The 27,135-nt window shown below is 37.7% G+C and overlaps 1 protein-coding gene across 1 annotated transcript in view; it reads right to left on the bottom strand.

Moving 5' to 3' along the window:
• Positions 1 to 27,135, bottom strand: part of dchs1a (dachsous cadherin-related 1a) — a 135,788-nt gene that overhangs the window by 103,055 nt on the left and 5,598 nt on the right. Inside the window, exon 2 of the mRNA XM_052106577.1 lies at positions 24,806 to 26,580. Coding sequence (XP_051962537.1) covers positions 24,806 to 26,580 — 1,775 coding nt within the window. The remainder of the gene's footprint in view (positions 1 to 24,805; positions 26,581 to 27,135) is intronic.

The following is a 27,135-nucleotide window of genomic DNA, read 5'->3' on the forward strand; positions in this document are numbered from 1 at the left end:
TTTTCTGAAAGTGAACTCGGCATTGGACAAATAGTTCTGGTAATTCATAGTCTTAAAAAAGTATAGAACATTCTCAGAATGTCATACAGCTGACTATTCATCAACAGAACAGAGTAAAGATAATTTAAGCTTGTGTAAACAAAAGGCAATTATATAGGCCTAACAATATTTTATAATTTTGTAATATTTCTTTATTTTTTGTATTTTATTTCGTGCTTTATCCATTTGGTAATTTATTTAATTGAATACAGGGAATTTTGCCAGCATTTTTTCAAAAGTAAGCTAAACAATAATTGTATAGAATTGGACTGTGTGTTAGTGTTCCAAAAAAATCACACTGAAGCTTTTCTCCTAGTATTGTGTAATTTTTTTACATTTAAAACATCTTTGTGCACAGAAATTCTGAAGTTTTTTGTATTGTGGGCTAATTCCATACTGTCTAATATTTTGAGTGGTGTGGAAAAGAAACATTAATAAATAAACAGATGGCTACCACGATTAAATTAATCGCAAAAAGTGGCCATTCATTTTTTATCTGTGCACTTGTCTATGACAGGTGCATGAAAGATATTTGTGTTGGCACTCCTGGAAGTGTCATGATGTGTTTGCAGCATCGGATCTGTGCAGGTATGCCGTTAAGACCAATCCATAACAGTGCGAGTAATGCTTCACGTACAATAAATTGGCCTTCAAAGATGTACAATATACCTTGTTGTCATGATTAACACAGGCTAACGTTTGGGGTAAATTCTGTCATGTGATAATACATTTTTGTGTAAATGCCTATTTTCTTGACAAAAACTGTTTCCAATCCAGTTCTTTGCGACATTTGAAGTATTGAAATAGAGTTTATGTGCTAGAGTAAAATGGAAAAATATTATGTCGACACTTGTGAAATTTTTGCGATAATTAGCATTTCAATCAGCTATATCGGTAAACTTTTTAATGCGCTACACATTGTCGCAAAAATAACCTTAGATAGAAATTAGTTATTAACTCAGTGGCTTGAGTTTGGGACAAGGCTGTTTGTCCAAAAAATGGATCCAAGGTAAAAAAAAAAATTATGTTTGGTGCCATTAGTGGTGCATAAATTACACAATCCACCTTTAAGCACAACACTATTACAAGAAATAGCAATCTCAAATCAATACTTATCAAAGAACTAAATCAGAAAAACATGCCCCAAATCCCATTGGGGTAGTTCCATGTCAAATCACCTTAATTTCAGAAATGTCCTCAGCTGAAATTTTTGATTTTGAAAAAACTTTTTCTGAAGAATGACAATGAAAGCCAAAATATTAAATGCAGTGTATCAATCATTTGTGAGTAATCAGTATGTGTGCATGGTGCCACATTGTGAGCCCCGTATCTTTAGCATTTAACAGGGCCTTGAAAATTAAGATACCAAATGAAAGTTTATGGGTTGGAAACACTTTTTGTCAAGAAAATAGGCATTTACACAAAAATGTTGTATCACATGACAGAATTTACCCCAATCGTTAGCCTATGTTAATCATGACAACACGGTGTACTGCACATCTTTGAAGGCTGTGAACCTTAAAAGTTGAACGTGCCATTATTTTTTGTTTACACAGAGATATGCAGGTCTATTAATAAAATCAGTTGCATAAGTCAGAAGGCCTGCACCCCTGAGTCTTCTCTTTACTCTTGTACTTGAAACTGGTGTTGAGTGGGTAGAATTCAATGAAGCTGTCAGTGGAGGACATGTGAGGTGTCTATTTCTCAAACTAGAGACTCTGATGTACTTATCCTCTTGCTTAGTTGTACATCTGGCCTTCCACATCTCTTTCTGTCCTTGTTAGGGCCAGTTGTCCTTTGTCTTTGAAGACCTTTGTATGAAATCTTCAGTTTTTTTGGCAATTTTATGCATTTTATAGCCTTTATTCCTCAAAACAATGATTGACTGATGAGTTTCTAGAGAAAGCTTTTTCTTTTTTGCCATTTTGACCCAAAATTTACCTTAAGACATGCCAGTATAATGCATACTGTGGCAACTCAAAACAAATACAAAGACATTGTTAAGCTTCATTTAATAAACCAAATAGCTTTCAACTGTGTTTGTATAATGGCAAGTTATTTTCTAGTACCAAATTAGCAATTTAGCATTATTATTCAAGGATAACGTGTTAGAGTGGTGGCTGTTGGAAATGGGGCCTGTCTAGATTTGATCAAAAATTACTTTTTTCAAATAGTGCTGGTGCTGTTTTTTACATCAGTAATATTCTGACTATAAATTGTGATCAGTTGAATGCCACTTTGGTGTATTAAAGTACCAATTTCCTTCCAAAACAGCAAAATCTGTACATTATTCCAAACTTTTGGCTGCCAGTGTATACCATTCACTAGTAGGGGCCTCTAGTTGAGTTGACAAGGAATGTCCTGTTGAAAAATTTATTTTAGAGCAAATGGCCTTGTAGTTTGTGTTCCAACACATGGTACTCATGCAGATAAATTCAAATTATGCTTGCAACTGATCAGGCTCCCCCTCTTCTCTCCATAATTTCCTGTCTCTCACTGTTGCTTTCTATAAAGCCCCAAAAATAAGAGTTAATAAAAAATCTCCTTAGGTTAGCGATAGGATATTTCCTTCATAAAGAAAAAGACACAATTATGTCAGACAAAAAGTAGTATGTTCTGATTGCCATGGTAACCAACATTTCGTCTCAATTCCTAAGGTGGCCATTCCCCTAACAAGTTGTATAAACCTCCACCTTTTTTCCTTTCTCATTCAATCCCACTCTCCATCACTCAGAATTGCTCTTGTCTTTTTTGAACCCTTCTCCCCTTTTTGCCAATCAACCTCCTTCCTGCTCTTTGTTCTGCTCATATTTTCCATCCAGACTCATCCCAATCCATTTTTCTCTTTGTTCTGCCTGCCTTCAGCGGCCACTCCACAAACTACTCGTGCCAAGAAAGGATGTGTGCATGTGCCTGTGCAAATGATGAATGGCTACAAGTCATTTCATCAATGGCAAGCGCAGATTAATGTTGATATTTAAAGTCTTTACTCGTGTAATTCTGGGACTTTAAATCCATTGCTAGACACCAGCAAAAGCCTCAAGAAAACACTCAAAAGCTTCTCTTTTCACCCACGTCATTAGGCCCTGATTCAAACAACCCACAGCGGCACCTCGCACTCAATCATAAACCTTTTCGGCAGCCACCAATGGCTAAAGTGAAGAAAAATCAGTCATTTGTTTTCCTCTGGGCGTGCTAATATGGTTCTCTGACAGAATGTGCTGACAGAGAAATGACAGATCAAGGCCTAGTGCCATTTTTTCACACTGCATTTTGAATGTGTGTGTATGCAAATCAGCAACCATAGCAAATGATTTCTTATGTAGTTCCAGACTATGAAACGATTTAGACATTTGATTTGCAATACATATTTGCCTTCTCAACAATGGAAGGAAGCATGTATGGATATGTGGATAAGAAATAAATGCCTCTGTAAAGAATCTTCCAGGGTAAGGAACTCAGCAAGCTGAGTGCAAGAGGGAAGCCAGAGAAGGAGGTCATAAATAATCACATTTGAGTAAGCATAGATGATAGTTGTCACAGTGTTTCACTTGATAGACAGTGACACAACTATACAGTAGATTTATGACATGCTGACTTTAAGAAAAGAAAACCAGTATTCAGTCTCAGCAGAAGCTTCCAAACATTTCAAGCTACACCATACAGCAGTGTATTCGCTGTAATTCATTTTAAGCAGTGCTATGTTGTTACTGTGCAGGGCTGCAGTTGTAGCTTTCACATCTTAAATATTTAGAGTCAACATGAAACAGCATTTGCAACCAGAGACAGTGTAGAATGAGACAGGTCACTAGAATACTTTTGAGAAATCATGGGGCTGAATTTGCCGGCTCAAAGAATGGAAGACCTTACAGTTAAAATAGCCAAATCACCTTTTTGATTGAGACAAGCCTGAAAAATATTACTTTTTAGCATGATCTTACCTAAAAGAAAAGCACAATTTATTATACCATTGTTGACAGATTTTATTTGTTTGCAATCTCGACCAACAGTTTTGGAGATTTTGGTCTTTCCCCATTCTAGTAGACAGGAGCCGAGCTTGTTTCCATAGAAAAGAGCATCCTGCAGGCATTATAAACATGGCCGATGAGTGATCTGACTTGCCTTAAAGGGACTTTGATAACATGCACTGATGAATTGTGCACAAAATACCCAGAATGTGTCTTACGAAAGTAAATATGGTAAATGTTGAATTCATGTTGAATTTTAAGAAGGTTCTGATATGTCATTCAGGAAAGGATATGATCAGGTTTGTGTCTTGAGTTAAAAATCTTGGAGATGTCAAAATCTGTCAGAAGCACTTCTCAAACAGAAAGAAATGGCTTTGATAAAGCAGTCATGTTTTCACTTGAGCCAAACTTCAAACAGAAATAAGAATGACTCCATGCATGACCCATTTCATCAGCACCTGGTTGGTCTGCTTCTGTATTCTGTAGGTACTTCTGCCCTAAGTCAAGCAACAGTATTCTGACAGTATTCTTTTTTTTTTTAGCTGATGATATAAGATGAGAAACATCTCTGAGGCACTTAACCTATGCATAAGCCATTTTGGAAGGGATGTATTCTAGCTAATTTGAGAAATAGAGTCAATTTGTGGTCAAAACAGCACTGGGATGATCTATGGCACAAGATGATCTATGACTCTAACTCAAGGCAGAGTTGGAACCAAATGTCCAAACATTGCAACATTCTACAGAATCAATGACAATCCCTCTGCACTCCTAGCTACTGCCTCCAGCTCATTTTAATGGAGTTGAGAAGGTTTAGAGGAAGATGAAGGTGCTGTCATTGAGGACCACATTTGTGGGCGATCCAGCATGAAGTGTTCCTGATAAGTCCTTCGAGGCTGACTGCGCTGCCCTTTTTCAAAAATGGAAAGTGGGAAAACAGTTACTCAGACACCTAGTAAAATCTCAGGAGCGGAAGGTCACTGGCTTTCCATTCAATCAGTGAGAAGTCCTAAAGATCCTTCCTCCGTACTTGAAGGGGGACAGTTTAATGTCCCGCATATTTATGGACTGTTAGGGAGGGCTTATGGATCATCACTTGAAACAATTTCATTTGCAAGCTCGCGAACCATCTGAAGAGGTTCCTGGCTTACCATAAATCCAATTCCCTCCTGCATTCCTACTGGCAGTGCACAGAGCCCCACAGCTGTATTTGAGTCAATCTACAGCGGAATGTAGGGCAGTACGATACCTCTTCCCACCTTAACACTTCTCATACACAAATTTCTTATGAGGAGACCCTCAAGAGATATTTTAATGATGATTTACAACAACTATATGTGATTTTTAGGGAAGCACATCTGATTTACTAAGCACATTTTATTTATGGCAACTGAGACTCGTCCTCCACCACCCGGATTGACGCCACTATGAGGACTTAGAGCGCATTGGGAATTGGGCATTCCAAATTGGTGAGAAAAGGGAAGAAAAAAAAATTATCATTTGTTTTTGGAGTAGATCAATGTATATAATCAAAGAGCATTGCAAGTTTATATAAGACTCAAGTTTTTAAGTGCTTAAACTGTTGGGATTGCATGTGCACAACCCCTAAATAACTCAAGGAAATCAAAACGTCAGCAAATAAAATGACAAGCCATATTTCATGTTCTATATCATTCTTGACGTATGACTTCTGGTGTGTTCTGGACAATTATTTGTATATTTGCCTTTACTAAACATATTTAACAGCCGTTGAGATTTTCTATCTACAAGTGCTTTGTCCAAGTAAAAAACACGCTTTCAATGATCTTGAATGGAGAGTGAGAAATGAGAAACAGGACACACTTGGTGACTTCGGTTTGGTTCCCAAGCACGCATGCATGATAGCATTATTGCGCTTTCGTTATTGCAACTGGCAGAGTTTAATCAGGGGCCTGAGGTTGCTGGCAGACATAAGGGATGCATTCTTTAAAGCAGAAAAGCGCTGAATATGGGGACAATTTACTTGGCGGTTAAGATGTTTAGGCCGGAAAATATAGAAAAATATGAAGAAAGGGCACTTGCATGAAATTACATTTTGCCTTGCAAAAATGTTTTAATGTTACATTCATCAAAAAACATTCCTTCTTAAAATAACATATTTTCTGGTCTTGTCTCAGATTTGATTTTAGAATGGTTAAAGCTGCACTATGTGATATTTTTTGGTTAAACATTAACAAATTGCCATTATTGATTGAGTACATCAAAAATCAGTGTTGAAAACAATGTCCTTACCGTACCTCGATTCACTATGGTAAACATATAAAAACAAATGGTATTTTGAGATGTCGGTTAGGATTTGCCGTGAAATCGCTGGCTTACGACGTACATCCTTGCATCATTACATCATGTCCTTAAACACAAGAAAGAAGTATCGGCTGTCTCGATCCAATGTTACAGTAGATGGTGGTAATGCATTTTAGTTTGCAAGACACCATTAAAAAGAAGAAAGAAACTACATTCAGTTCAGTCACATTCACGCAGTTCAGAACAGCATTGCTGCAATCTAAATGAATGTTTATCTGTTATCCATTTGGTGAAGTTGTTTACCAGCTATAATGCTTGGATATGTTGTCTTGTATGGTTGTTGAAGCTAATATTGCTTTTCATGCTTAAATTGAACATTACTCATGTGTTGACCGATTGCGATGTATTTACGTTGTGACATGTTTACTAATATTTATGACTTCTGAAATTTACTTGTAACTGTTATATTGCATATTTAAGCATATTATTTTCATGTTTAATAAAGTATATTTTATTCCCATCATTATTGAATACTCGTTTTATGTTTTAGGTTTACAGTGCTATTGTCTTTATTGCATAGACATAATATTGTAGTATTACAGCTCACTTGCATTATCAACTGAGGCTGTTTATCTTTATTGACAACGTCGACAATAAAGAACTGTCACAAACATTTTAGAATAGTCATTTGATCTCATTTAATGTAACATGAGAACACATTAAACTCTAACGATGACGCATGAGAGCAGCACTGCAGCTCGCACCTAAATTAGGAGAGGAAGAATTACACAGCTCACAGTCCAGATGCACTCTAAACGTTCCAAACAGCTTCAGGTGATGTAGATCACAAAGTATGAGGGAATTAAAAAGCAAAAAAACTAAATAAGTAAATACAGAAGCACTCTTGTTGTGGAATAAGTGGAGCTGGATCTGCCACTCCGCTGAAGCAAAACTTGCATGTCGAGCGTCTGTAAAGGAAACACTCAGGCGCTACATCTTAAATGCAGATATATTTCATGCGTTATAGCTTTATTAAAGTTCAAATAATACGGAAGCAGATCATGTAAATAACTACAAACTCAGAAACTGGCATTTCTCTGTGCAGTCAGTGCCTCTTCTATGAGTTGCGCAAATGTCCCGATCTAAGGGGGAGAGATTGAAACTGCACCCGGCTGAGGCACACTCTGTCGTGGAGATGCTCGTCCCTTGAGCGCGCATACTTAATGCAGCTAGAATATAACACAATGGCTCGCAATTTACTGAATCATAATATATGTGTCACTGTATGTTTCTTATCATGAAGAAAATTGCCAATAAGCAGCTTTATTAATACGTTTGTTTTTTGTAAGTTAAAGATGGACTGAAGTGAACAGAAAGGTGAGAGAGGAAGTCTTCACCCCATTATACACCGCAACAATATATGTTTTTTATTTATCTTTTTTTTTTTTTTTTGGCTTGTTTTCCAATATAAATATCTAAAAATCCTTTAAAAAAGATGTATTCACCTGAGAAGCAGCATATAAGATATTTAGACTTGCTTTAAGACAATAGATTTTGAATATAATATATCTCATCTGTAATGCACTTGCAGAAGTATAACCAAGTGAAAAATACACTTACATACAAATACATTTACATTTAAGATACATTCTCTTAAAGAAAGTCTAAACATCTTATATGTTGCTCAATTAAATGTATATTGTTTTAAGGATTTTTAATGGAAAACAAGACAAAAACACTTGATAAAAATTTGAGTTGTTGCAGTGAATTTCTTTACTGAATTACACTTACTAAAAAGTATTTGTTTCCCCTTTAATTCTGTGAATGGCATTTACAGGAATTTTTAAAAGATTATTTTGTCCTCTTTATTGTTAGTAAGCATGTTAATACAAAAGGTTAATACAACCTTTTAAGTCGGGCACAAGCTGAATAATCGTTAAGAGCTAATAATTAATCGTTGCAATAATCTGCAAAAAAAATCGTTCTAATAAGCGTTAGATTAATCGATTATCAAAATAATTGTTAGTAGCAGCCCTACTTCCATTGAACACATATCAGTCATATCACGAGTATCACCTCTAAAATTGAAATGTGTAGTTCAATACAAATATAATAGAAGATAAAACACTTCAATAATCATATTCAAATATATTGGTAATACTGGTATACCCTGTTCTCTATGTTAAAGTGCTTTGAGTGTAGTGTCAGAAAAGCAATATAAGAATCAAATTAATTCATTCAAAATATGTAAATAGGAGTGTTTTTGTTCTTCATCAAAGCAAGTAATATTTCAGTTTTAAATGTTTAATCGTGTAACATAATATTAACACGAAAATAGCACGTTATGACTCCGGTTCTGAATATCTCCCATTCACGATCACACACAGGAAATGTGCAGGTAAGCTGAAATCATGAGATTCATCTGCTGGAAGAGCAGTGCTGAAACACGATTCACGTAATGTGTTCTTCTGCAAACTGCTTGCATTTTTAACTTTCAACCACATATAACACTATAGAGCACAAATATACATAGTGCAGCTTTAATAAAAAATATGTACAAATTGAATGTACAAATGTTGTCATCAAATTTATCAACTCCTCATTATAAGGAATTTCTATAACACAAACTTCACCAACCATATTTGCAACATTACTTCTTTGTTAAAGGTGTTTGCAGAAAAGTAATTTTATTTTGCAGAAACAATTTGTATTTACATTTACAAAATATATATTTTTTATTTACAAAATAAATAATTTTTATAAATACTTATATTCATTTAGGTGTTCATGCAAATATTGTCTAAATATGTCTAATCCAAATGTGCCAGACTGGATTTGCAGCAAAGTTACATTCTTCCACTATTTTTACTTCCACATTCCCCAGTCCAATTCCTAACATTTAGCTTTTGTGCATAATGACTTTAACAGAAGGACAAACCAGAATGCAAATGCCAGTGTACTAGGAAGACTAAAGACCTCTGGATTAACTATATATCCATCTGCAAACTGAAAACGTTCTACTTCGAAGTACAGTCCAAAAGCTACAGTTAGATCAGAAAGAAAGAAGAACTGTTAGTATAGGAAAACAGAAACAAGGGGAGATTCCTCTTAACTATTCCAGTTCCTGAAAAATGCAAATAGTTTTTATTCAGGAGTAGGGTCAGTACCATATACTTTTAAAACAAAAGTCTATGGTAATTTATGTCCCCATTAAGATAGCTAAGTGTGTGTGAGTGTGTGTGTGTGTGTGTGTGTGTGTGTGTGTGTGTGTGTGTGTGTGTGTGTGTGTGTGTGTGTGTGAGCGTGTATTTATCACTTTGTGGGGACCAAATGTCCCCATAAGGATAGTAAAACCTGAAATTTTTGACCTTGTGGGGACATTTTGTCGGTCCCCATGAGGAAAACATCTTATAAATCATACTAAATTATGTTTTTTGAAAATGTAAAAATGCAGAAAGTTTTCTGTGAGGGTTAGGTTTAGGGGTTGGGTTAGGTTTAGGGGATAGAATATAAAGTTTGTACAGTATAAAAACCATTATGTCTATGGAAAGTCCCCATAAAACATGGAAACACAACGTGTGTGTGTGTGTGTGTGTGTGTGTGTGTGTGTGTGTGTGTGTGTGTGTGTGTGTGTGTGTGTGTGTGTGTGTGTGTGTGTGAGTGAGTGCGTGTCAAGAAAATGAAGAATAAAGAGACGCTACATCAACATTGGCCAGAGGAAGAAACACCAGTGGGAAACCATCCACATATAACTGCAGCTGATGATTTGAGGCTCCACTCCAACAGTACAGACTTGCCTGTCCCTCTGGAGATGATGCTTGTATATTTTTACTTCCTTTCTCTCACTGTATCTCTCTCTGTCTCTCAGCTATCACTATGCAGAAACTTGGCTGTAATCTTCAGAGGTCATGCTCAGTTGCAGTAGACAGTCTGGTGGACAACAGTGTCTGATAGTCAAGACTCTCCCAAGCAGGATGGACCCAACACCAGAGAATGAGTGTTGGACCCCAAAAGCCCAGTAAAATACAGTCCCTTATCAGTCACAGACCAAAAAAAGGAACTGTTTTCTTTTCTGGATGATGCTGATTATTTCATTTCAGATGAGGGGTAGACGTTGGATACAGATGAGTGGCAAACCCACATTGGCTTCAAGCTTCATTCACTAATATATATTTTGTGTAATATGAAATATAAATGTTTTTCTGCTGATTTTGAAAAAAATATTTGTGTGTATGTGTATTTGTTTTTTCTGTAAAATCAATTTTATGGGTTCAATAAACGCTAAAGGAATAGTTCACCCAAGAATTATAATTCTCTCGTGATTTACTCATCTTTAAGCCATCCCAGATGTGTATGTCTTTCTTTCTTCTGCAGAACTGAAATGAAGATTTTTATAAGCGCATTTCAGTTCTGTTTGTCCATACAATGTAATTGAATGGGTGCCATGATGCTGCTGGCTGTTTGACAGTCCAAAATCATATTTAGGCAGCATAAAAGTAATCCACGCAACGATTTAAAGTTAAAAACATTTTAATTATTGATTTGTTTCTTAAACCAACCTATTGGTTTGCTTCAGAAGACATTCAGTGATGGATTGGAGTCATGTGGATTACATTTATGCTGCCTAAATATGCATTTTGGACTGTCAAACAGCCAGCCGCATCATGGCACCCATTCGCTTACATTGTATGGACAAACAGAGCTGAAATGTGCTTATTAAAATCTTAATTTCGGTTCTGCTGAAGGAGAAAAGACATACACATCTGGGATGGCTTGAAGGTGAGTAAATCATGAGAGAATTATTATTTTTGGGTGAACTAATCCTTTAAGCTCAATCAACAGCTTCATAGCATAATTCTGGCTGCGACAAAAAAGCATTCTGACTCGCCAAATCGCATCTACAATGGATTGAAATGGGCCAGTCTATAAATATTAAGATAAACATTGTTTTAAAAGTATAGCCACAAGACGTAAACATTATAGCCTAAATGTTAATAGGATTTTAGTGTGATAAAATTGCTTTTACTGGTGTTGTGCCATGGCAACGAAGCTGATATTTTACACTGGCGGCCAAAAGTTTCGAATAATGTACAGATGTTGCTGTTTCTGAAAGAAATTTGTACTTCAATTCACCAATGTGGTATTCATCTGATCACAAAGTAAAGTCAGGACATTACTGATGTAAAAAAACAGCACCAGCACTATATGAAAAAAGTTATTTTTGATATGATAACCTTATAGAGTTATCATGCTAAAATTATAATGTGGTACTAGAAAAACACTTGCCATTATATCAAACACTGCTGAACACTATTTGGTTCGTTAAAAGAAGCTTAATGTTGTCTTTGTGTTTGTTTTTGAGTTGCCACAGTATACAATAGATTGGCATGTCATAAGGTCAATATTAGGTCAAAAAAGGCAAAAAATAAACAGCTTTTCCTAGAAACTCTATCATTCATTGTTTTGAGGAATGAAGGGTATACAATGCTAGAAATTGCCAAAAAACTGAAGATTTCATACAAATGTGTACACTACAGTCTTCAGAGACAAAGGATAACTGGCCCTAACCAGGCCAGATGTACATCTAAACAAGAGGATAAGTACACCAGAGTCTCTAGTTTGAGAAATATACATATCACATGTCCTCAGCTGACAGCTTCATTGAATTCTACCCGCTCAACACTTTCATGTAGAACATTAAAAGTAAAAATGATAAAGTGAGCAAAGAAACACAGACATTGGACAACAGATAATTGGAAAAGAGTGTTATGGATCTTAACCCCATTGAGCTTTTGTGGGATCAAATAGACTGTAAGGTGCTTGAGAAGTGCCTGACAAGACATCTATGACAAGTGCTACAGGAAGTGTGGGGTGAAATGGCACCTGAGTATCTGGACAAACTGACAGCTAGAATGCCAAGGATCTGCAAAGCTGTCATTGCTGCACGTGAAGGATTTTTTGATGAGAACTCTTTGAAGTAGTTTAAGAAGTTTTGAAAAAAAACATTTTAATTGTAACAGTAATTTTTCACGTTATTAATAACCTGGCTATACATTGTTATCAGTTGAATGGCACTTTGGTGAAAAAGAGTACCAATTTCTTTCCATACATTATTTCAAACTTTTGGCCACCAGTGTATATAACACTGATAAGGTTTGTAAGTGATTTTATCACACTAAAATCATGTTAACACATATAATGTTGACATCTTGTGGCTATCCTATTCAAACAGTTTATATATATATATATTTTATACAGAAAACACGCTTACCTTTTCTTAACATATTCTGACATTAATGTAATTCCTGTGTTAGATCAAAACTGTCAAATAATCATAACAGCACAATCTAAATATAAAAAGTGGTTTTATGCACCATCAATAGCCTGACTAGTGACTACCAAACTATCTACTGTATATTGTAAATAAAGCAAACCACAAAAGACCATAAAACTATCTAATAGCAAAGGCATAAAAATCTCTAATTCAAAAACCACCAAACTGTCCACAAGCCTTTCTTCTGCTACTTTAAATGCTACCACAATCAGATCCTAAATTTGTCACTACTAAGAATTGCACTGTGAGCACTTTTCTTCACACCCCAGTCAAAATAAAACATCCCCAGCAGTTGGACATATACATAAAATTTGTATTGATGGTCTCTGTGAGCTATAAAAACATATGCAGCTGCCTCAAGTGGAGAAACTATGACCTGAACACCCAAAAATGTGATGTCCATGTGCGTCCATGTCTACATTCACTTCAATGTGCCCGCTTGGCCTCAAACAAAGTGCTCGAGGAAGTATTATATTTGCAAACACATTAAGTAGTACATCTCGTTTCCTGCAATTTGGCTACAGAGCTGGAGGTAGTGGGAGCATGGCAGTTAGCGGCAGGAAGGAGAATCATGGAGGAGAACTAAAAACAGCGGAGGGTTTGCTCTATACCAATACGACTTCTCAGAGACAGAGGACATACGTATGCCACCGAGACTGTCTGGCTGGCTTTCCCTCTTCTTGATTGCTGGGATTTCCTATAAACATTTACCAACAATCAAAGCTAAACAATAAAAAAAAAAATTTTAAAGGGAGTTTAAAAGTTATAGGAATAGTTTACCCAAATATTGTAATTCTGTCACCATGTACTACTCATCCTCATGTTTTCCCAAACCTGTATGACTTTTTTTCATGGAACACAAAAGTAGATGTTATGCAGTATGATAGTCTGGGTCACCATTTGCTTTCATTGTATGGAAATAAGAAGTGCACGCAAATTATTTTTATGATTTTAGCTCTGTTGTTAGTTGCAATGCAATCTCATTGGTAAGTTAATACATTTTTGACTGTGTATTCATAATATTCTGCTACATAACGTTTGGCCCAAAGTTTGTTTAATGTGTTAGGCTGGTAATTAATGCTTCTGATGTTTATGCATTTATACAAATAACAACTTTCCTATTCAGTCTATGTCATTTCATGGTATTGTTGGCCCTATGAAGACATTTTTGTTCACTTTTAAATTCTGGTACTGTGTTGGGTCATTACTTAATGCGAAATGTCTGTGTTGTTAAACAAAACCATTTGAAAACCACTGCTTTAAGTCCATAGTCATGTAATGAATGCTGCATTTGAGCAAATAAAGGCTATTCATTAGAAATTATAATATGATCAATTAGGTCATAATCTCTTTATCCTCACAACAATATGAATTCCTAAATAGTCAACTTTCAGAACTAAAAGTAACCATGTTGAGCTCTGCAGGCATTTTCAACACAATCTTGCTTTTGAGTCCAAAAAAATTTATCAATAACGGTTGCCACGATCCCCTCAACGCCATTGCGAAAACCTAGCAAAAACTATGCAATGTTGGCTGGCATCACACCAGAGTGGAGGAATGATCGCCTTTTGTGTGCTCTAAAGCAGTGTGACCAAGCCATTGGAAATATGGAGAATGGCTTTTTAGGCTGGAGGAAAAAGCAGCATCTGAGGTATTCTGAACAAAAAAAAGAAGAAAAAAAAGGAAGAACTGGACATCTGATCAAGAGAAAATGCCATATGGTAGTGTGTGTGCAGCTTAATGATGCATGCAGACATCCACTCCTTCTCAGACCAGGGAACCAGGTCCATGCAAAGGCCTGTTGAGCTCCGCTTGCTGATGCTTTGAATCTACCATTAAAAGTAAAAACTGAGCCAGTGAGTAAAAGTGTAGCAGAAAGACCAATGTTACTTTGATCCAAGCATAAATCTATTTGTTACATAATGCCATAGATCAAAAAACATATTAAACAGATATAATTTAAGAAGACAGCTACAATATTCATAGAAAAACTCTTGCTTAAATCATAGACTTGACAAGAAATGGATAACTGTTTGGACTCAAATGAGTATTGATTTACTGTACTGGGCCTTAAAAGACTATGCATGCAGAATTAAATGTTAGCCAGTGCTGCTGAAGATATGGGTTTGACAAGCACAAAAAGTAATGGGGTTAACAAAGTTGGGATAGAAAGCAAGCACTCTCAATTACCAAAACAGACTGTACCAAATTTCCACTGATTTTCCTTTATAATGCCCTTCAACAAGGCATTGATTGTAAGTTGATGATTAGGAAAATTGTTACTTTACAGTTCACTTTCTCAAGAAAGAGGTTTTCAATAGCCAAAAGCAACATGGTGATACTCGAGCACAACCACGCCCATTCAAAGTGGGTGTAGAAGGAAACTCAGTTGAGCAAAAAAGACGCCACGATCAAGCATTTGCAATCAGGCTCATAATAATGTTTGGACACTATCTCTCTTTTAAAAACACCCTCATTCTCATACAGTAGGTTTATGGAAACATTTCCTTGCCCTTCAGAAAACATAAACAGCTTAAACTAGCCTAAGCTTCCTGGGTCTGTTGGCTGGGGTTTTGAACATTTTTCAGTTTGCCAGCTTTAGAATCCAGCTAGGCAGAATCTTGGCCAGGTTGGGAGACCCTAACATCATCTGAAACCAGCTAAAACCAGCAAACCATCTCATGCTGATTTAAGCTATTTTTATTTTCAGCAGGATGTACCTGATATTTTAACAGTTTGCCAGATGTAATGGTACAAGTCGAAGGAAAAGACACAGCTGGGCTTTACTTGTCTGATGTAGTGAGTTATCACATCTCTGGCTGCTGTGAAATGAACAATATGCTCTGAATTGCCCAGAACACGAATATACTTTTCGAAAAATTTGGCAAAGGAGCAGGGAGATATAGTTCTGCCCTTGACCAAAGACAGTCTTGTGAGTGTATTTTTTAATGCATGAGGGCTATCAAAGACTGTGGAAGATAAATGGAACAATATCAGTGATGTGTTTTCAAGGACATCGCAGAACTTGGAGTTCACTTCCACCAGAAAGTTGCCAAGGCACGACTGAGACAGGAAACATATATGGAGCTAAAGGTAGAACTGATAGACACACAAGTTGTAGTCAGAGCCTTAAAACAGGCAAATACCAAAATATTTTGGCTTGGCTTGAGATATTCAGACTCCACTCAAATTCTTATAGAGCCTCCAGGATTGACAATCCTCTCCAAGAAGTTTTGGGACAGTGAGGTTATGCTGATACTCTTCTAATGAGCTGTGAAGTCTTATCAGATAAGGAGCTGTGGAGACACACTGCTCTCCATGAGGAAGGAAGAACATCCCCCAAAGCTAGTCTTTATGGCAGAATTTCTCCTTTTTAACTGCTTCGAAACAAATTCATAGTTAAGCTACCAATCTTAACTAGTAAATTAAGGAATAGTTTGTCCAAAAATTCTGTAATTATTTACTCACCTCACATCTCATTTACGTCATGGATAACTCCTGTAAACATAGCACAAATTAAATATAGCGAATTGTCAATCACATCAAAAATCAATTTCAGTTTGTTCATCATGCAAAGTGACTGTATACCTTCAAAAGACTTGGAATATATGACGTCGCATGAACTACATTTTTGATACTTGTGAATACATTAAGTTTTAAATCAAGGCACTATAATCTGCTATAAGCCTGTATCATGTCATCACATCCAGCTCTAAATCATCACATCCTGCTCTAAATCGTAGCATAATCAGTCATCCGACAATAGTTCTGTTTGTGGACGATCTCCAATTTTTATAAATCCATTAAACTAACTTAGATGTGGAGTCGCATGGCACCATGCAGAGTTCAGACGTGTGAACGGTGAGCTTTGCGCACTTTGCTAGTTTTTTATTGTTTTTGAGTCTTAAACCAGTGAGATTCGAAACACCATGCAACATAACGGTTCTATGAAGCCAACATGTCAAAGAGTTAAAAATCCTCGGGCTCTGGAGATATTAAAAGACACTTAGGTGCTCAAGCTGATACCCCAGACAGGGCCAAAGACCAGGGACTCAGTTTGGACAGTGCGGCAGGAGAAATTCAATGTCGCGCATGTCTGTAATGCTGGTGAAGGTCGTGGTGGACTTAGAGGATCTTGCTGTAATACGTTGAATGATCACTGCGATGGAGACAGTGATCGTTCAACGTGGTAGTGGGTAATGAAATTCTTCATTACCCACCACCACCCAGGGGGAGGGTGGTAGTGGGTAATGAAAGTTGATTCTGTGTATTTATGATTTGCTTTTCTGTGTTTTAATAAAAAATGTTAATCATAAAAAACTAACTTAGATGCACATGGCAGTAAACATCAACTGTTTAAATTCTTTCTTTAACTTAACATAGCACTTCACCATGCGTGTCTTCTTCCACTTTAATATATAACTAGAAAAAAAAGTTCGTCGAGACAAACTTTAAGTTGGCTTGTGAAAGTTTGGACCAGAAAGTTTGAAGAAGTTTAAAGTAGTTTGAAGTTTAAATTAGTTTAAAGTAGTTTATAGTTTAAAGTAGTTTAAAGTTTAAATTAGTTTGTAGTTTAAAGTAGTTTAAAGTTTAACTTAGTTGCTAGATAGATAGATAGATAGATAGACACTCAGATAGATACATAGATAGACACGTTTATAGCATCTTTTAGCACTTCGCTAGGCAATGCTAGCATGTGTTAGCATGATGCTAGCACGTTTTTAGCAAGTTTTAGCACTTCGCTAGGCTATGCTAGCATGTGTTAGCATGATGCTAGCACATTTTTAGCATCTTTTAGCACTTCGGCTAGGCGATGCTAGCATGTGTTAGCATGATGCTATAGCACATTTTTAGCATGTTTAAGCACTTCACTAGGCGATGCTTAGCATGTGTTATCATGATGCTTAACACGTTTTTAGCATTTTTAACACTTCAGCTAGGCGATGCTAGCATGTGTTAGCATGATGCTTAGCTACGCTTTTAGCATGTTTTAGCACTTCGGCTAGGCGATGCTAGCATGTGTTAGCATGATGCTAGCACGTTTTTAGCATGTTTTAGCACTTCGCTAGGCGATGCTAGCATGTGTTAGCATGATGGTAACACGTTTTTAGCATTTTTTTGCACTTCGCTAGGCGATGCTAGCAAGTTTTTAGCATTTTTTAGTACTTCGCTAGGCAATGCTAACATGTGTTAACATGATGCTAGCACGTTTTAGCACTTCGCTAGGCAATTTTAGCATGATGCTAGCACATTTTTAGCTTGTTTTAGCACTTCACTAGTCAATGCTAGCATGTGTTAGCATGATGCTAGCACGTTTTTAGCATGTTTTAGCGTGTGGCTATGAAGATTTTAGGTCATTACTTTTTGGCTGCTTGATAAAATAAATCCTCTGAGGGAGAGAGAGGGAGAGATGCAGGGCTGACAGGCCCTTTTTGTCTGTGTGTGTGAAAATGTCAGTTGGGATTTAAATTTCTGAACATTCCGCAATGTTAAGTCAATGGGAGTTTTTTCCGAGTTTGATCGTCATTTTTAGGAAAACCGTAAGTCCGATCAGTTAGAAAAGATATAGCACACTATTCGGGATTAGTCTGAAGGTCTGTGCCGAGTTTGGTGCCTGTAGCTTAAAAGCTCTAGGAGGAGTTAGATACCGAAATTTCACCGCTAAGAAGAATAAGAAGAAGCGGAAGAATAACTAGAATGTACATTTCCTGAAGAAAATGTGAGTGGTGCTTGCCGTGGCAAAACTCGTGAAACAGCATGTTATAACTTGAAAAGAGCAAAAATTATGGTCGTAAATAAATCAACCCAGAAGTCTGTACGATTTTCTGGTGCAGAAATATGTGATTTGTCGCTCGGTCGCTAGGGTAAGCCCGTGTGGTTGCTATGCAGTTACCAAGGTAATACAATACATGGCTCCTTTCCATCCTGAGTGAAATAAGTCAACCCGGAAGTCTGTAGTGTTTTCTGGTGCAGAGATATGTGATTTGTTGCTCGGTTGCTAGGGTAAGCCCATCTGGTTGCTAGGCAGTTACCATAGTGATACAAATGAAGTCTCCTTGCCATCCTGGTTGAAATAAATCAACCCGGAAGTCTGTAGTGTTTTCTGGTGCAGAGATATGTGATTTGTTACTCGGTTGCTAGGGTACTCTGTTAAGTTGCTAGGGCATGGCTTGGCAGCTGCCAATCATGAATCTCCAAAGGCTGCTTGTCAGTATGAATGATATAAACCAACTCCCATGCCTCTGTGACATTCAGAATGGAAGATATCCCTCTATGGATTTTGGTTGCTAAGGTGCTCGACAATGGTTGCTAGGGAGGGGCTAGGAAGTGTTCAGGTGATTCATGATTGGCTGTTTCCTGCCCCGAGTCAAACGAGACCACCCTGGTGTTTCTATGACACTTCTATCCGGAGATATCCCTTTGATGTCTTTCATTAGAAGTCTATGGGACTTGTTGCTAAGGTGCTTTAAATTGTTGCTAGGGCGTGGCTTGATAGCTTCACAATGATCCTGAGAGACTGATTGGTCGTCTGAGTGAAATGAGCCTGCCCACTTGTCTCTATGACACTGTGATCCAGAGCTATGTTCAATATTAAATCCCTTTGAAATTTAATTTCATGGGCCATCCTACACCATTGTAAGTCAATGGGGGCAACTTTGGGCAGCTCCTGCCCCCCAGGGGTGCAACATTTACCCCATATTGAGGTATGCTCTTACAGAGCCTGCCAGCCTCTTCAAATGTGGCAAATCACACGTTTCTGCGAAATCCTCGCTCGGAGCTGTGACGCGTCAAAGTTTGACGCAATGTTAAGTCTATGGGATTTTTCCGGCCGCTTTTTTGCCCCTGGGGCAAACACCGTACCCTGATCCGCTTATAAAAGTCATAGCACACGTGTCATCAATAGGCCGTTCGATTTGACACCTCATTCGTGGGTCTACGCCAAACGGTGCGGGACGAGTTAGGTGCCGAAGTTTTGTACGGAGATATAATAATAAGAAGAAAAATAAGTATGTGAGATTACAATAGTGATGCTTTGCAAGCACCACTAATAATAAGTTTAAGTAGGATTTCAGTAAGTTGGCTCTCACAAGCCAACTTAATAATATCTGAGCAATTATCAGGTCAAAGTTTTCCTGGTTCAGGAGGAAATGTGCACTGTTCAGGTTACTCCCAGTGGATTAATGTGCTCAAATCAAGTCCGAAGCGACAGTGTTAAAGACTTTTAATATCACTGTTTTCACTATAGCAGCATGTTAATATCCCCTTTGTATTTTGAATTTAACATATGTTTAGACACCATGATATTTTCATCTCTTTTTTTTTATTTACATTGCATTTGGTCGCCAGTGAACACTTCCCCAATTATTGCACTCAATCCACAAGGATATAACTTCACGTTTACAACGATTAAACCAGTTATTTTCTGTAATCAGACTCTGGAAAGGAAATTATTCTTTATTTTAAAAAAATATAAAAATCTTAAAATGCCTGAAGATTATATTTTAAAGTAAGTACTGTACATGAAATCAATGTGATCATTATCATTGCTCAAATTCTGTACAATCTTTAATTGGAATATACTTTTTTTTTTAACTATTCCTAGATGCACACAGAGGGACAAGTCTTACCCAAAAACAGCTGCTTGAATTCCGTTCCTCCCAACGGACCAGTATGGGATATACGGTGTATGGGAGCACTACTGTTAGCCTATTATATAGCCAAACACAGGGAAATGGCACAAACATGCCCAAAGATGACTGTTTGAAGATGTAAAAAGCAATGAAAGGCTTTAGAAAACATATGCAGTGCTAACAAGACTATGCTAGTAGATTATTGTTCAGGGCCCTCAATATATCTGAATGGGACAAAGTCCTTTCCTGCCTTATTGTGCTGTGGAGACCTGCAGAGCAACCACACTCCATCTCTTTTACAGCTCACTCAGTTCAAATCATTAAGAAAAGGGCGACTTGACTAAATGTACCAATTATGCAGCTACCTCACACAGAGTGAAAAATGCTCATCACCCCAGTGGTGAGCATGTCTAAGACAGCAGTTGGAGTGTGTTGTGAATAATGGTCTAAAAAGTGAAATGTCTTAGCCTAGGAGACAAAACAACAGCTGAGTTCAGGCCATTCTGAAGCTTCTACAAAGGTTAAGCCTTTCATTTGTGTCCTCCAAAAGAGCTCATCACTCAGTTTTATGCCTTATCTTCATGTAATAAGAAAAACTAATGAATAATAGAGTGTAACTAGATATGCAAAATTTGTTGACATGTTTGATGTTGGCTTGAAAAAGCCTTGCCTGAAAGATTACAATAGTTTTAAAAGCTAAAAATATGAAGATTTTACTGGCCCAACAGACAAGTCAAAATGTCAAAAAGGGAGGGATGGACAGACGGACGGAAGGACGGATGGACAGACAGACAGATAGATAGATAGATACCCGAGTCAGCACACTCTGAAGGCAGTGCCAAGTTTGGTGGATGTAGCTTGAAAGCTCTAGGAGGACTTAAAATTCTAATTCAGCTATTTAGCTATTTTGAAGAGAAAAAACAACACTTTAATAAGCTTAAAGTTTAGAAAAATATGCTGGCTTTTTCAAATCAAATATGATATCATATGATAGTAGAGTCAAGGTCATGTTACAAATATTTGGTAGCTTTAGGCAGCCTCGATTCCAATGTCACAAGTCTTCTATAAGTTATCTTTGTGATTAAAACAAAAACTGGGATATAGTGTTATGTAACTGTTACTTTTAAAAGTAACTAAATTAATTAAAACCATACTTTTTATGGAAGGTTATGTAAAATTACATTACTTTTGCATTACTTTTGCATTTTTTCTCACGGCCACTCTCTTCTGCTGTGCATTCACTACAAATACAAGAGATATGCAGAGACGTTACAGGCCATGCTTGCTACTGTACAATACTCATGTAAAAACAACATAGTAAACAAACAGATATCAGTAGGTCTTCATGTCATATTTATAATAAAGACTCAATAACTGGAATATGCATGATTTGCTTTTCCATCGGCTCGGCAGCCAACAAGAATAATGAAGAATTACTTACATAAAGCAGCAAAATCCAACACTTGAACCTGCATCATTTATGTCATCATGTGCTGTGCCCATCAACAATGCCAGAGTCAACTTGAGGTGTTTTTCAGGATAAAATTTAGTGGGGAAATCCAACCTCACATGTTCAAGAAATAAGTCTGATGAATAAATGAATATTTTTCACTTAAGTCATCTCAGTGCATGCTTGTTTTGAGCTGATCCGCGGTGCGTACAGACACCACTAGTTGATTGCATACAACTGTAAACGCGCATGCTGATACAACTTGAATTGAAATGCTGCCAAAATGTCTTCAAAACTTTGTTTCACAAATCAAATTACTTGTTTATTATAGAACAAAAATGTACAATATTTTAAGAAATTAAGACATTTTGTTCAAGTACACAAACCATGTAGTACATTCCTCGCAGCCGCTGATCCAGAGTCAGCTTTTCTCATCCCATTTTCCCAATTAAGGGGAGTTGTATCACGGAGCAGTTTGGCTGCATAAGTCAGTAAATTGAGCGACTATTTCACCTTGTATATCATGCAATGGCCAGTGGAAGACTAGTCTTATAAAGGCCTAAACGCGTTTACTGTTTTTGTTTTTTTAATGCAGTGTGTATTTACACATGAATCAATCACATTTCACTCAAACGAATGTTGAATTTCAAATGCTTTAACACAGAGCAGTTCGGATGTAAACGGATCCTAGAGGAGTATTTACGGGCAGCTTTAAAACAAAGAAATTCAGATGCACAAACAGTCAGCAATCATTCCACGTTGTATCTGTATAATCACGCCGTGGACATGGAAAGACTTCTCCAGCTTATGCCTGTGCTATATTATACCAAGAAAATGTGTGTTTACACACTTTTAAATGCAGTCTACATGAATCAAAGTATCACTAACCCGAATGTAACATTTTTGACAAAATGTTGCCTTACACATTTCTTAACTCTTGCTGTGATTGTCATGACAATGACAAAGTTTATAACGGCTGATCATTTAAGCTCCAGTGCACAAAAAATCCACTGCTGCAAATGATGAGTACAACTGGATTCCACTGAAGCAATCAAATTTACATTCTTTACCAGCAATATTTTGCCATTTTTTAAAACTCAGGGTGGGCTAAAAGATGACTTGTTGTACTCTGCCCATCGCTGATAAGCATGGCTCATACTCTCTAGAACTACAATACCCATCATGCGCGCACTACAATGTCCATCATGCACACACATACTCCAACTTCACTGAACATCTCTAGTATTCCTCCCACTCTCTAGAACTACAATGCTTGCTCGAAGTTTGCACACTTTTACTCCTGAATTATCACAATACAGGGAAAGGAGAGGCGTACAAAAGCAACACATGACTTATTTAAAAAAATAACTAATGGTCTAAAATAAAAATTATTTTGTTACTTGTTACTCGAAAAAGTAATCTGATTACGTAATGCATGTTCATTTTAACGTGTTACCCCCAACACTGGTCGCAAGAGTTTTCACATTTTAAAGGGTGGAAATTTCACTGATGGTAAAATAAAACTCAGTTAATTACTTCTCAGCTTAATGGTAGCCACTGACGCACAAGCAAAGTGACAAAACCTAAAATGTAGTAAACCAGTGGTGCCAGCACACATTAAACTAATCATGCTCTGCTGTGAGGGATACACTGGAAAAAATCAAATCAAGCCCAGTTCAGATGTGAAATGAATGATCACAATAGCCCCATTGTAATGGCATTTGGGCAGGAGCTTTGATTCAGAAAAAGGGAGGCGGTGGGAACTCTGCGCACAGAGATCTCTGATGAAGGGAAAAAAGCAACTTGTCAAGTGCCGTGCTGTGATGCTTGGATGTGGATTTGGCAGAGATTTCTGCAGTCTGTGCATAATCAAACTCCCAACTGCTCTAGAGTGGCATGCCAGATCCCTTCTACAGCAGTCTTTCGTGCCACAGACTAAGAGACAGTTGGTTTGGACCTTGCGCTTGGCAAGAGTGCTTTGATGGTTGTAAGGATAGACTTTGTAACAAAGTCCTTTTATTGTTCTGGATTAGAGTGTTGAAAATGCAGGCCTTTTGGCAACTGTCTGTGAATCATTAGCACTCTTTGAATTATAATTGAAACATACAGCAGGACAGGAGCAACTTTGATCAGATTTGATTCTCACTTGATTTGCAAGTGACTCCTGCTGATTCGATTCCTATTTCTGATTTGAAGTAATACCACTATAAACTTCTTATATTATTCCCAGACCTCCCACTTGACCCAAAGCAGCTCCTATTCCCAGTCTATAAGGAGTCAGCCAGTCCTAAAACCTCTCCCAGCCACGATCCTCCCTCTCTCTGGAGGGACCCCGGGGCCAAGTTCCCGTCTGCTGGGCCCTCTGTCAGCTCAGTGAAGTGTGTCTCAAGCCCCGCCAGCACAAATCAACCACAGAGAAAGCATTTACTTGATATGTGACTATGCAAAATTACACATTTTGATTTAGTAGGAAATGTATTGCTAGCTTTGAATTTGCCTGTGGAGAAAATTATTAGCAAAACACTTTGAAGTCCTTATACAGGCATCAATAAAATGCAGAAAATGAAATAATTTCTTGTTTCCTTTATAGTCAGCAGACAACTGAACCTAAGAATTATAGGCCTGAAGAGACAAAAGTGTAAACTTCAACAGCGTTTTCGTAATGACTCCTCGCACTTTTTCTGATGTCATTTTTGATGTGAGAAGTGGTCGGTGAGTTTGCTTTTAACTGTAAGTTCCTATGTACTACCTTGTGCACTACAATGGAAACCATTGTGAGGTGAAGGTGAGGACAGCCAATAAAAGAACAAATCCCCCATAGCCTGAGGAGAGCAGGTAACTCCCAACTGAAGCAGTCCAATCCAAACAAAGCTTACCTAAAAACACTCCCCAATATCTCACAATTCATCATCACACTTTCCAATTCAATTTCCTAAAATGACTGTTTGCATTAACTCAGTTGACAGACTCTTAAAGAGCATTCTACCAGTTTTTAACACACAAAGTCACTCCCATTAGGCTTTTATTGTATTACTAAATTTTTTGTTATTAATCAGAATAAAAAGAACAAAATGTTTAGAGTAAAAAAAAACAGTCTTACCTCCATAAAGCAGGTCCCTACTGTGATGTTCTCATTGATGGATGCATTGTAGAACTTGCTCCCAAAAACAGGTTCATTGTCATTAATATCCTGTAGGATCACTTTGACCACAGCTGTAGAGGACAATGGTGGTCGACCTCGGTCAGTGGCTACCACAGTTATACTTGGCCTAGGGTCTGTCTCATAATCTAACTGGGTCAGGGTAGTGATGATACCAGTGACTGGATCAACACTGAACCAGTCCGAATGAGTTCTTTGATTCTGTAGGATGCTGTATTGAATATCCCCGTTAGGGCCCTGGTCTTTGTCCCGTGCTGTTACTTGTAGTACAAAATTTCCTGGAAAGGCCACTTCTGGAATGACTTGAGTGTACTCCTCCTGGTCGAACATAGGGAGGTTATCGTTGACATCTGTAACCTGAATGGTGAACGAGGACTCTGCCCGTAAAGGAGGGGTACCAGAATCTGTGGCCATGACTCTGAGTTCATAGTGGTCCTGCTCTTCACGATCAAGGATCTTGTCTACGCAGATGAGATAGATGATGTTGTCTTTGGTGGTCAAAGCAAACTTTCCATCACCACCCTCCAAAGATACATTGACATTGGCGTATTCGCCATAATCAGGGTCTGTGACTGAAATCCTAGCCACATACTGGCCAGGCTGTGCTCCTTCAGAGATGTGAGGAGAGCCATCTTCGCTGAGGAAGATTATGGTCATGGTGGGCTGGTTGTCATTGTAGTCTCGCACTTGGATGGTCACAAAGGCGTTGGTAACTTCTGGCTGAGTGGCATTGTCCCTTGCTTGCACCACAAGTTCATGGACTCTTCTTATCTCATAATCCAAAGGCTTGTTAAGAGTTATAACTCCAGTGCTAGAGTCAATGACAAAGTAACGATCAGGGTCACTCTGTCTTCTATTGATGTCATATAGCACCAAGCCATTGTAACCCTCATCAGCATCTGAAGCAAAAACCTGCAGTATATTGTTTCCAGGTTGAAAGTTCTCTGAGATCATTGTATGATAGCGACTCTGGTTAAAGATGGGGGCATTATCATTGATGTCCTGTACAGTCACGTCCAGGATCATCTGTCCTGTCCTCTTAGGTGAACCGCCATCAAATGCTTCCAAGAGCAGAGTATATGATGACCTCGACTCCCTGTCCAAAACCGCATTGACCACCAAATCCAAGTAAAGGACTTTGTTGGATCCTCTCTTGGTTTCAAGAAGAAAAGCCTGCCCAACATTTCCATCTGTTATGATGTAGCCTTGCGTAGTCAGCTGGTCCTCGTCTGCATCCACAGCAGGCTCAAGAGGATATTTAGTGCCAATGGTTGTCTGTTCGGGGATTTTAAAAGTGGCTCTTTTTCTAGGGAATGTTGGAGCATGATCATTGATGTCATTAACTAAGATGGTGACTTCAATGGTTATACCGGTCATAGTGACAGCTATGAAGCTGTAACGGTCCCGCTCTTCCCGGTCCAACACCTTTGCAGTTTTTATGATGCCAGTACTCTCGTCAATGTCCAGATCTGTACCAACACCTGTACCCTGATGATCTGAGATGAAGTAGTGGGATGCAGTCATACCAGGTGGCAGGCCAGCACTGATGTCACCTACCACTGTACCTGCTGGCTGCTCTTCATCCAGTTGTAGCTGCAATGTGCCCAGCACCATAGATGAGTGGGTGGCCATGAGTTCTAGTGCCACATAGAGGATGACCAATATCCACCACTTCAAAGTCCTGTTTTTATGTAACGGATCCATAATTGGCCTTCCTTCTCACAACGCCACGCTCTTACGTTAAAATGCTTCTTACAAAACCTGTCAGGATAAAAGGAAAAACACAGTTAGGAAACCAAGCATAAGTGAAATAACAAAGAGCTGTCAAACATTCCTTCAAAAATGTAAAAAATAATGCATCTTATAGATACTGCATATGATGTATATACAAATTGGATTACACAAGTAGGCTTGGTTACAGTCATGACAAGAATGTTTAAGTAGCTTTCCACATGTTCTCTTTATAATAATACCATAGCACACACTGTGCACACACATTGTTCCTGCATTTTGCTCTCGCCTAATCAGTACCTTATTCCTGCAGCTTAATTGAAATAGGCAACATAAATGGACATAAATAGGAAAAAAAAAGACAGCTGAAAATTAATCTTGTCTCCAGTCAAAGTAAATCATGGTAGAATGTGTTTAATTTGCCAATTCTAACATGCTTTGATTGTAACAATACCCTTTTGTACCTGTCAGCCCAGAGTGAACTGGTATTACGGAGATTCTGGGACCAGACAGAATGTTGGGTATGAGGTTTGTTAACT

This window comes from Xyrauchen texanus, chromosome 36 (genome assembly GCF_025860055.1).
Source record: "Xyrauchen texanus isolate HMW12.3.18 chromosome 36, RBS_HiC_50CHRs, whole genome shotgun sequence".
Classification (NCBI taxonomy): Eukaryota; Metazoa; Chordata; class Actinopteri; order Cypriniformes; family Catostomidae; genus Xyrauchen; species Xyrauchen texanus.